The 12,884-nt window shown below is 39.5% G+C and overlaps 1 protein-coding gene and 1 long non-coding RNA gene across 2 annotated transcripts in view; one reads left to right on the top strand and one right to left on the bottom strand.

The window, feature by feature from the left end:
- usp31 (ubiquitin specific peptidase 31) overlaps positions 1-12,884 on the bottom strand; it is a 204,920-nt gene that overhangs the window by 77,316 nt on the left and 114,720 nt on the right. The window contains exons 8-9 of the mRNA XM_048245616.1: positions 3,572-3,683; positions 1,882-1,976 (exon numbers count right to left, since the gene is read on the bottom strand). Coding sequence (XP_048101573.1) covers positions 1,882-1,976; positions 3,572-3,683 — 207 coding nt within the window. The remainder of the gene's footprint in view (positions 1-1,881; positions 1,977-3,571; positions 3,684-12,884) is intronic.
- On the top strand, positions 10,206-11,000 carry LOC125296007. Its single transcript, XR_007193704.1, has 3 exons — positions 10,206-10,342; positions 10,515-10,585; positions 10,810-11,000. It is a non-coding gene; the product is annotated as an uncharacterized LOC125296007 (long non-coding RNA).

The following is a 12,884-nucleotide window of genomic DNA, read 5'->3' as shown; positions in this document are numbered from 1 at the left end:
TGCTACCTCATGTTCATTTTGCTCGGACCCCGTTAAATCACCACTTGAGGTTATATTTTTTTATTGAAATTACATAACATTTCTGAATGCTCTTCTTACTTTTATGTAGCCAACACCTTTGTTTACAAGGTTCAGACTTCAAAAGTCTTGCCCAGATATATTTATAGTGTGTTTTTTTTAACAAGGTTTGAAGATCTCTGATATAATATTTTTTTGTCAAGTTATGTTTACACTGAATTTTACTGAACTATTTACACTGAACTAATTTAATTATATTCACTTTACTTTCGTATTATTTGTTGAGGTTTTCCAGAATATTGTAACCATATGTGTCACTTTTGCATAGATGTTTTTAGTTAGATGAAATACTTGTCAAGATGTAGCAGACTGCCTTAAAGTGTCTGACAGGCCAGGGACCTCTGAGTGTTAAACGTCTGGATATAAATTCATATAATCACAACAAATACTAAGAACATACTTAGGCTAACCGCTTAGAGTCCACATCAACGGGGCCTAAGAATTTGTTAGCAAAGCCTACATACTACCGCAACAACTTGCTGTGTTAGCCTCAAAAACGTATTATTATTATTATTATTATGATTATTATATTCTTCTCTATTATTGTGTTGTTATTATTATTATTATTATTATTATTTTCTTATCTATTATTGTGTTAAATGTTCCAAATATGAAGCACTATGAGCTGCATTCTGTGTATAAAAGGTGCTATACAAATAAAGTTGCAGCAAGGACAGATATAAGAAAACCTTCTTACCCACAGCAATAGCACTTTACAACGACTCTCCTTTGAGTAGAGAGAGACAACTTATCTTTTAATCTTTTATATCTCATATGGAGGCAATTGTCTTGATTTATGTCTTATTAGGCAGTTACACTTTGGTACTTGGATGTGTATGGTACCTTGACAGTTATCATATGCTATGTCTTGTGGGTGAAAGTAATTTCTTGTTTATGTATGTGGACTATATGTGTGTGTGTGTGTGTGTGTGTGTGTGCTTGCTGTATGTTCTTAAGGCTGCTGAAACAACTGAATTTCCCTGTGGGATAATTAAAGTATATCTATCTATCTATCTATTAATATTATCATTATAAATTAGTATAAATCTCAGTGATGTGCACTCGTTTGCTCTTACTCAGCCAATAGATGTTGATTCTCACTAGACTGAAATACATTCGGTTCTATCTAATTCCATCCATCTAATTCAATTTCCAAATATACCATTCAAATTGGGGTTTTCAATACAATTGCTCAAATTCAATAATTCAAATGAAAATCTTTTGAATGGTCCATAGGTTGGATTGTATGAAATGCAGAGCTGATATCTATACACACCATACGCACATAGTTCCCTCCCCTGTTGTCAAGGTAAGTGCAGTGTGCAGTATGAAGTTGATAGCATCGTCCGTGGATCTATTAGAACGATATGCAATATGCGATATGAGGAGCAAATTTAGCTTAAATATAGTTCTAACCTCTCAAAGCACTTCATTGCTATAGACATCACTGCAACGGGATGGTTGTCATGTTATTGTCAGTGTTATGTCACGGTATTGTTTTTTTTGATTGTACCGCTCTTCTGTGACTTGATGTGCATACTAACAACGTCCCTAGAGTGACAAATTAACTTTCAGGACTTTTCCAAAACTTTCAATAAATTTACTGAATTTCATGATTTTTCCAGGCCTGGAAAATGGTATTTTACTATTCCATGATTTTTTCCAGGTGGGAACCCGGAATGGACAATGGGAGACAACCCGCAAATGTTCACTACTATCACTACTACAACTATTAATACTACTAATGATCTATTTGTATATTATTACATAAAATAATCATAATGTAAAATGTAAACAACAGACCTCTCTACAGTAGGGTGGCACAAAGGCTGCTCCTCCTGCGGTAACAAATAGGTGATGCCCACCACACCTACAACTCGCAAGCTGAAGGGTCCAACCTGACAAAAACAGTTTGTTACTCATTAAAAAATAACAGCAAAATTAAACTAGAAATGCAATTCCAAGGAAGTACCAGGGCATTAAAATGCAAAACATGATGTGTTAAAACAGATAACTTAGCTAATGTTTGCAAGTAGTTATGTTAACTATGCTAACCATGTTACTTAGCTAGCTTAGCTTATGTTTAATAGTAGTTATGCTAACTATAATAATAATAATGTTAACTATGCTAACCATGTTACTCAGCTAACTTAGCTAATGTTTTCTAGCAGTTATGCTAACCATGCTAACAATGCTAACCATGTTACTTACTTAGCTAGGTTGCTAGGCTGTTGCTAGGGTACTTGAGGTGGTTGCTAGGGTAGTTATGGTGGTTGCTAGGCTGTTGCTAGGGTAGTTATGGTGGTTGCTATGCTGGTTGCTAGGGCAATCATGTTGGTTGCTATGTTGGTTTCTAGGTTGTCATTGTGGAAGTGGTTGATAGGTTGTTGCTAGGGTACTTGAGGTGGTTGCTAGGCTGTTACTAGTTTAGTTGAGGTGGTTGCTAGGCTGGTTGCTAGGTTAATCTCATTGGTTGCTGTATTGGTTGCTAGGTTGTAACTGTGGAAATGGTTGCTAGGCTGTTGCTAGGGTATTTGACATGGTTATTAGGCTATTGCTAGAGTACTTGAGGTGGTTGCTATGCTGTTGCTAGGGTAGTTATGGTGGTTGCTATGCTGGTTGCTAGGATAATCGTGTTGGTTGCTATGTTGGTTTCTAGGTTGTCATTGTGGAAGTGGTTGATAGGTTGTTGCTAGGGTACTTGAGGTGGTTGCTAGGCTGTTGCTAGTTTAGTTGTGGTGGTTGCTATGCTGGTTGCTAGGTTAATCTCATTGGTTGCTGTATTGGTTGCTAGGTTGTAACTGTGGAAATGGTTGCTAGGCTGTTGCTAGGGTATTTGACATGGTTATTAGGCTGTTGCTAGAGTACTTGAGGTGGTTGCTATGCTGTTGCTAGGGTAGTTATGGTGGTTGCTATTTTGGTTGCTACGGTAATCATTAGGGCTATTCTGGTTGCTAGGGTAATCTGGTTGCTAGGTTGTCATCATGGAAGTGGTTAATATTTTGTTGCTAGTGTACTTGAGGTAGTTGCTAGGCTGTTGCTAACTTAGTTGTGGTGGTTGCTATGCTGGTTGCAAGGTTAATATCATTGGTTGCTAGGTTGTAACTGTGGAAGTGGTTGCTATGCTGTTGCTAGGGTACTTGAGGTGGTTGCTATGTTGGTTGCTAGGTAGGTGGTGGTTTAGTATAGTTGGAATGGCTGAACAGTTAAATAGGTGGATAGTTTAAATGGTTAAATTATTTAATAGGGAATTATTGTAGTGAGGACTTTTATTTTGAAACAGTTGTGGGCAGAGGAACTGCAACCTGGACCATTTGAAGACCTATGTTATGAAGTTTGAACGAAGTTTCTAAGTTAAATGGTTCAAGTGAAACTGCATACAGAAAAATTGGTAAGCGGAATAATAATAATAAGAAGCCTAGGAAGAACAGTACAGTGCATTTTCATGCACTGTAATAACAGTCACTAATATGTCTGTGTTGCCCATTTGTACCTGGATGTAAACTCCTGGCCTGAGAAGGTGTCGCATCTTTTCCAGGATTTCCCTCTGTAAGACATCCCAGGTCACAGTTCGGTCCATGTACAGCACAAAAGGAAGACCAAACCTGTAAAAAAAAAAAAAAAAACAAAAAAAAAATATATATATATACAAGAGTATATAAGAGTAAATTATATGTCTAAAATATATATATATATAAATATATAAATATATATACTAAAAACACATGTCGAGATCAAAGCAAAAAAGTGACCCTGCAAGGCGAAACCAGTCGCTTTGTGCACGGTGCTATTTTGAGAAAATCCACGATAAACTAACGTACGGGTTAAAATGTCGAATTTCACGTTTTCACATCATTCGACAGTATACAGTCTACACTTATATGCTATGCATATTGTGAACAAATTCCACGGAAAAACATACATTTTGACTGTTAAACCCTGACTTTATTTAAGTGAAGATTCAACACATTAGCAGTCATTCCCTTTGTCCACACCACTTTTATGGTAGAGCTAAAATTTACTCAATGTGTCAGCTCTCTATCGTTCTTGGCAGATGTAACTGAATATGAATGTGAAAGACTTGCCTTTCAGGGCACGAACGGTCAAAAGCACAAACTTTTAGAAATATCCTGGCATCATTTTAGGGACCAGGAGAAGTTTTCCATTGACGTAGCGCATTTTAAAAGCATACACAATCTGTGTACACAGAACTTCCTCTCACCTTACTTCCCCCGAAATACATGAATTATATTCTATAGTGACACCTTATGACTGTCCCAGGTATTAACTGGGGGGCAGAAAAATACACTCACTGCGCAGTTGATGAAACTGCACATAATCCATTTCAAAGTCTACCGTACCGCTACCGTAAGGCTAATAACAACTGTGCACCCAGACTATCGCAAGTGACAATTTACTTAGAAAGGTGATTTTCTCCTCCTGCGTATCGTGACAGGAGAACCATGCCAACTTTGGATGTGGTTATCTTAGCGATACTTTTTGCAATACCCTCAAGCTTCTGCCATTGCCAAAAACTGTGGGGTGAATCAAAGAGGAGCATGCGGAGGACCTAGGAATCTGAATGATGTGGAGAGATTTTTTTTAAAGAGTAATGGTCTCAAATCCCACATAGGAGAGGATTACGAGATGTTTTATTAGGCAAGTTTCCATGGTACAGGAACACCGCACTATTCAGCCCTTTCAGCGGTTGGGTATCCACTGCTTACAGGACCTACAAATATGCAGCCTTTGCTCTGAGATCACAACGCTAAATAAGAACTAAAATGGCATAGCAGCTGCTGCAAATACTCCCCACATAGACCGTTGCTAAATCCTTTATTAGCAATTAAGTGTTCGATTACAGTATCCAGGGGCGGACTGGCCATCTGGCATACCGGGCATTTTCCCGGTGGGCCGACGCACCATTACGGCTATTTATATAATTGAATTATTTTGGCCAATGATCGGCCCAAAGGAAGGACAATCAGCGACATCAGTAACATTTCCATATTGACACTGGGCTGATCCAAGCTCAGATAACGGCTCACGTCAGACCTCACCCCTCCCATTTTGGCTCAGAGCCAGGATCAAAAGTTAATCGAAGTAGCCTACATGAAATTGCGGCGGGTGCCGGTAGTGACAATTGTGCAAAAATAGCACAAATGTAGAAGCTTCAAAAATACAATATTGCAAGTAGGCTAGAATATGTCAGCAACATATTGAAGTTCGTTGAGTTTGAACAAGGAGATGTAAGCAAGCATACAGAGCAGAGGAGCAGGTGGTGGAGAGTGAGGCTAGTTGAGGCTACATGATAAGAACTCAGTGGTGGAGCTGGTACAGTAGGCTATGTGTGACATGCCATGCTGACAATGATGATAATGGTGACTTATTAATTGCGATAATGTAATGATATGGTAATGACAACATAGTTAGGCCGTGCTGTTGTAACAATCAGCTTTTTCAAAAGTGACTATTACTAATAAACACGGGTATTATCCTGATCCTCCTACTGGATTATGTTTAAATAAGTTTGCAGAGTGGAGAAATCTGAAACCATAGCCCGTTTGAGTTCGTTTAGACAGCGAAACCGCACATCCTGCTTGCGTATCGATGATGTCATCGCCACACCTCAGCTGCCCTGGACTTGAACTTATAGTATTGCCTAACAATACTAGTTTTCATACATGACTACGATTACACTCCGTAAGATAAATATCACAACTGGAAAGGGCGCGAGCCGATAGCTTATGACTTGGTGGACTGAACACTGTTTTTTCCCGGTGTTTTTTAATGCATTCTAGCTACTGTCAGTGACGCGAGAGAACTTAAGTTTTTAAGAAAGTGCGGTGTAAGTTTAGGCTACATTAATTTGCGTAGTGCCAGTGTCATTCATTTATTTTACATGTCTTACAACATATATACATGCATTCAGTCGAGTGAAATCAGATATAAGCATACAAAGACGCTTAGAACTCACGTTAAGCCGATGGTGGCACACTGAATGCAAATGCGCGATTTGATGCAGGCAAACGTATTGACTGTTACTAACGAAGGTTTTATAGCAATATTATAAATGTGGCGACAGAATAGCCTAGAACTTGGGTAAGCCTTGCGTTTAGTAGCCTAATTGCGGTGATAGCCAAAACTAATGTGAATCACGGACTATACTACAACCAAAGAAAGTAAAGGTGATTAGTAGGCCTACCTGCGTTAGCCAAATAAAGGACGGGACTGCACCCTTCACAAACCGTAAAATAAAGTTTATTAGTTTTACAGTTGACTACAGTTGACAGTTCACCATCAGTCCACACAAACAATTCTGGTTTCCTTACACTAGTAGCTATTTCGTCATAGCCTATTCTGTCTGTTTGTAAAGCACAAACTTTGGTCAATTTCTGTAAAAAAACAGTGCCACCTATAGGCCTGGGGTATGAAGTAACGTGTTGAGTCGTGTTGAGATGGATCCGTTTGGACGCAAATATTCTTGATGCGGTTTCAGGGAAGACGGAGGAAAAAAAGATCGGTTTCGTATGTGTGGACTAGCCCTTAGACTCCCCGAGCATTTTTCCACCCTCTCTCTCCTCTTCTCGTTCCCCATTTAAAGCCATTCAAAAGTTCCCGCATCCACTGATCCACGTCAGCTGATGCGTTAGACAATCAGCTGACGGGTTTGACAGCCAACTGATAGGTGCGTCAGCTGCATTAGACAATCAGCTGACGGGTTTGACAGCCAGCTGATAAGTGCGTCATCTGACACATTAGACAATCAGTTGACAGGTGTGGCAGCTGGTTTTCCCACCCCATGTAAACCAAAGAAAACATACAGACAGTATTCTGATACAGGCCCACAGGTACATATAAAGAGTGGAAATAGAACAATGTGGAAAACACTTATTACCTGGTTACTAATTATTGCCCAGGTTTATTAGTGAATCCTATATAAATCCTATATAAATGATGTGGCGGTGCTACACTGTGATTATAATAACAAAATAACAATATTTTCTAAATTAATGATTTGCAAACCTGGGCAGCAAAAGAGTGTCAAATCAACGTTAATTGTTATAACGATCAATTTCCGTCAAACGCCCAAAATTCAACATTGATGGTATGAGTGGTGGTTGGTCTCTCAAAGTAGAGCGTCGAAAGGGTTCTATCTTGGAAGGGTTATCATGGGCTAAAAGACTGTAGATTGACGGAAATGTAAGCTACAAAACATCAAGTCATATTCATGCACAAGCCAGCTAAGCTATATAACCTATACCATAGGCTACTGGAAGACATTAAAGATAATTAGTTCATGTAGCTATACTGTTCCAAAATGTACCAGCAATTTAGGTAGGTAGTATAGCCTACAGGAATAAAATATTTACAGCAACAACTCTGTTTATTTTGTGTAGTTGTCTTACAGTGATAACTGGTATAAATTACATTAATGTCTACGGCAATCTAGGTAATTTAGCTTTTTACACAGACTTCAGTATTTTTTTTTTTTTGGTGCTGCTGTAAATTGAGCATTGTATAGCTAAAATGTAGCCTATTGAATAATTTGAAATGTTACTTTGAATTCAAGCAGAAACTCTTCTTTAATAAGTGCCTGTATAGCCTACTTGAATATGGAGATCATGTGCTCCATGGCTACCTCTGATCAGTCAGAGTGAAAGCCAATGAAGCCTACATCACTTTCAGTGCTCCATGACATTTGAAAATATATGCATATTTTATTTACTCCGCCATACCTCAACCAATTTTATCAATGAAAACTTCCTCAAAAACGTCACATCATAGGCTTTCTGGCGATATGATTGGCTAAGGGGTTTGTGCCGCGAATTTCTTTTACTACGTGAAGGAAAAATCGTCGACGATCGTTGACGTCTCCCACTGGAGGAAAAACAGCAGGAAGCAAGGGAGGGAAAGTAATCTCATCGCCACCTAGTGGTTGCGTTCCTAGAGTTTAGCGGAGTGGATGGGATTTTTTTTTAGAAAAAAATTTATCTCGGTGCACATTGGGATCTTATTTTAATGCCTTCCATATGCTAGGCACTGGGGTCACCTCTATTGCTTCAAGTGGTCATACCTTATTTTTAGGATCAGTTGAATTGTTTTGAGTTTTTGTCATAACATGGTGATAACGAACTACAGTTGCATGTGACGTCACAGGTTTGGGCGCTTAATCTCTAACTGATCAATACGGCGATTTGCTTAACTGGCTTTACATATTTTTGTAATAACAGAATGTGATGTAAACCGTGTGATGATTACCTTTATGTCTGGTGCTTCTACTCACATGAAGAGCTGGCAGTAAGTGTTAAGTGTCAATGCTAACCAGGCTAATAAACAAACCATGCTATCGTGAGTAACGTCGAAGGGTAAAGTCACGTGACATCTTTTGTAGTCCGTTTATGAAACAAAAGGAGCAATTTCGATTTTTTTAAATAAGGCAAAATAGGGCCTGACATTTTCACAGTTAGAAGATTATTACTGTATAGACACTGAAAAATATTTTTGGTGGATAACTTCGCTGATTTGGCTTCACAATATTTTTAAAAAAAATAGGTCTACGGGATTTAACATTAGGACTGGGCGATATATCGGTATTACGACTACGACCGATATATTTTTAAAAATGATATGTAGTTGAGACAATACCGTAATACCGGTATTATGTCAAGTAATGGGCCATTTTATCAAAGCCACTTGTTCTTCTGTGTTCAGACCATTCAGACAGCCGCAGCTCTGCTCAACTCCCTTGCAGCTGCACCCCTTGCGTGTGCACGTTCTCCCTCGCAGCACTACAAACTTTCAAACATGACGTACACCGAGTCAGATTTTGTTTACCTTGATCAGAGGTTGGTGCTGATGCCTATTTCCGTTGGCACATCAACGGCTAGACCGAGAATTCTCGTTGTGAAATCAAAATTCCACTGGAGCTCCAACCCACACAGCAAAGGTGTCTGTGGCGGATCCGCCCTCAAGCCGCCAGATCCGCCGGACAGTCAACCTCTGATTTGGCTATGGGCACAGAACACAATCAGACTCCGCCAGCACGCCCTCAAACCGTGGGTCCGCGGCGGACCCGTCGCGAATCGCAAGCAAGATATCGAACGCGCCCCCTCTCAAGTCTGCTAACGGCTCTTTCCTCAGTTTTCTCGCTAATGGAGTGGAATACGGCGGCGTCTGAAGGCTCACTGTAACTATGCTCCTATATGCTTTATTTTTTAAGTTACCTAGTCTAGCCAGTGAAAATGTACTTCCATAACACAAGTTACTTATCTAGCTTTGCTTGCTGATATAATCTAATTAGAAATTTGTTATAACGTAACGTTAATGGCCAGCTTGATGGCTGTAGCTTTTAGTGCTAGCTCATATTAGCTGCCAAGTTACACACAGGGCTAAATCCTGTCTAACTTGAGCTTTGTTAATGTTTCATAACTTAACTCAAAATTGCGTTTAAAATGAGCTAAGCTAACTTCATGTGTTTGCCTGCAAACAACAAAAGTTGGCTTGCGTGAGCTAGCGTTAGCTTGTTGGCTAACGATAATGTTAACCGGAAAACTCGTTTTTTTCTTATTGATCATGGACTCGGGCGCTGTCCTTAAGAAAACCTAGGCTACTTTGGACTTTACATCATTTCGTTCTGGTAAGGGGCTGATTTCACATTGGTTAATGTTACCTGTATTGGATAACTTGAACGTTAGCAGCTGATAAGCTAATTAACGTTATAATGATATTCCCTGCCATAGCCCGATGTGAGTCGTGCATGCTCAGATGTGTTTGTTGGTTCCAAAAATGGACGTTTTGAACTGTTTTTAAGTATTTATACTTAAAACAAACTGCTTCGGGATTAGTGCCCTTATATTTTGTAAAAGTTAGCGAGAAGTCGGCTAACTGGCCTACTATGGGCTCTGCTATGTGGCTGCACAAAATAAGCAGGGAAGGATTTTCGATCAGCCGATATAAAAAGTCAGTTTTTGCAGACGTTTCCTGGTTCCAAAACCGGGCTTTTGCTAACTTTTATCTAATATAAGGCCACAAATCCCGAAGCTATTTGTTTTATGTGGACATACCGCCGTCAACGAGTTCATTGAGTGATGAGGAATGTTTCTTGGAGTAAGATTTATCGAGAAAGGGCAGTATTTGACTTGATGTAAATGCACATTCCTTAATGTGTTTTTGCCTCTTATAACTGCTTTTTCACATCTTTACATGCTTCATTGTGGAGCGGAGGTCTTTCTACCGGTCAAGTATCATTGCCTTGTCACAGGTCAGACAATTTTCAACGGAACTATGAGCTAAAATGATAAGCATCCCACTCTCTGGATCCCGATATAAAGCTCATTTTTTAATGGAGTGTAAGATTGGTAATGTTACATATTTGGCAGTTTCTTTCTGATGATAAAAGTAATGTATGTTTATGTTCTACATCTGTGTTACAGGTCATTCACCAGTGGCTCCAGTCTGGTTTGGGGGTCTACTCTTTCTCATCCTGGCCTGCCAGCCAAGTAAAGTAAGCTATACAGTTTTGCATTTGATTTATTTGACTTTTGGTCCCTACTTAAAAAAAAAAAAAAATAATAATAAAATGACCACATACTTTTGTAACTGCCTTTATCAGTTCAGGATGAATTGAATGTACAGTAAATCTCAACATACAAAAATATGCTTGTCTTCTGTAATAAAATCCACCTACTTCAAAAGCTCTCTAATGAAATGCACATATTTTTGTTTTAGAAGAGAAATAACTACAGACCTCTGCAACTGCTGATACCGGTTCAGGATGAATTGCAGGTAAATCTCAACATATAAAATGCTTTTGTCAGCTTTGATAAATACCTCATTTCTAATACCCCCAAATGCTGGACTGTGTAACTAACAAGTAGTTGTGTCTGGGAACTGCTTTTCTGATGCCTTTTTTGTATTTTAAGGGAACATGTCTTTGCCAAAATGTGGTCAATTCCATAACTCCTCATCACACTTACAGGAAGGCTACACTGCGCACGTAACTGAAGCATTCAGTTTGCAGAGCATCTGTTGCAACAATTGGCTTCCACTGTAGTCAATGGAACTGGTTACACCAGACGTGATGGCGTACAATATGTTTAAAAACATATTGTCTTCAAACACAAGTCTTCTTAAACTATTTTTACGCTCTGCGAACCGAGTGCTTCACTTGCGGACTCGGTGTTGCCCAGGCCTTACAGGTGGTAGATTTTGTCACAGTTAAACAGAGCCGATAGCAGCCTGCTGCCGGCGGTGGCTTTATATTCATGTAGCAGACATTCCGTTTAAAAGTAGGTAGTTATGTATAACAACTCATTTTTAGCTGTGAGAGAGTCAGTGGTTCAACCAGCCAACAAACAGGAAAAGCTCAAGTCGGAGTCTTAACTGTCAGCAACTCTACCCAAAAAAATCAGGCTACTGTTATTGCCCACTAAGAAAAACAGTGGTCTGGTATGAAGGTTATCTGTGTTTTGGAACATGTTCTTAATATTCATTAAATAATAAAAAAAAGTTTGACACTTTATGGTTGCATTTCATTTTACCTCTAATACCTGTTCAATGTATTTAGTGTCTACGATGACCTCTTTCATTGAGCATTGAGGTGCGGTGAGGAGCATTGAGACAAGTTTCCACAATTGGACAGTTAGCAATTGCATAAAGGATTTACAGTTTGTAACTGATGGATAACTTGTAGGCTATTGTAGTGTAGCAGAGCTGAATTGATGTAGCCTACTGCTAGTAAAACCCCTATTTTCATACTTGCTGTTTCACAATGAAGGCATTTGGCTGTAAAATCACAATGTGCTTCACATGATAGATTTTGACTTCATGTCTTAAACTGAATGCATTAAGTCATTTGTATTATATTTGTCATATTGGTTGGTACAATACTTTACATTAAAACCTATTTTTTGTAGTGCAGTCTAGGTGTTGGCCAGATAGGTTAAGCTATATATTTCTGTAGTAGGCCTAGTAGCTAGTTTTTGGCCATAAAATGAACTGCTTCATGAACGGATCCTAAACGTATCCGGGACGGATGATTAACGGGTCCGAAATGATTCCGCGGCGCCTCTCATATGACCGGGTCAAAACGGACCCGAGCGGATCTGTGGCTCATTAGCGGATCCAAAGCTTAAACCGGGCGGATGTATCCATTCATGTGCGGATCCGCAATGGGACGCCAGCGGTGTCTGATCGGATCCGCGAGCGGCATCGCGGGCGGATACGCCAGCGGTGTGCAAGTGGACACAGTTTCGGATCCGATTTCTGGATCCGTTCCGGAGTTCACCGTACCTCCGCGGCGGATGCGTTTCGTAGTCCGTTTGCTGTCTGGGAAGCAGTTTTGTACACGCAGATTTAAGTTAGGCTACAACACTGTTTACAGCTCTTCGACTCACGGTAAAATGTCATTTTTGGTACATAGCCAAGCTAATTTAAATACACTTATGGGTGCTTGCGTTTAGCGATATAGCAGATCTAAAGTCCTCAGGGAGACAGCCTACACTCTGATTTTATTAAGAGGATATGCACGCGGGTACTCGCGAGCAGTTAGAGGCATCATTTTTTATGATTCCCGAAACCCCATTCAATCGTGCATAGGGATTTTTTCTTACGAACCGGAACGTGCAAAAATGGTAATGAACGCATACAAAATGACGGTAGCGTCTATCACACTCTGGGTGAGCGACTCAGTTACGTTGTTTAAGTAGCCTAATTGTTTAAAACTATTTAATTGTTATCGATAACAAGTCACACAGGCATCATAGGCTACATTTTCTGTTATCTAGGCCCTATCCAACCCTTAC

The sequence above is a fragment of the Alosa alosa genome, chromosome 6 (genome assembly GCF_017589495.1).
Source record: "Alosa alosa isolate M-15738 ecotype Scorff River chromosome 6, AALO_Geno_1.1, whole genome shotgun sequence".
Classification (NCBI taxonomy): Eukaryota; Metazoa; Chordata; class Actinopteri; order Clupeiformes; family Clupeidae; genus Alosa; species Alosa alosa.
The sequence above is the reverse complement of the archived record's forward strand: the minus strand, read 5'-3'. Positions and strand labels throughout refer to the sequence as shown.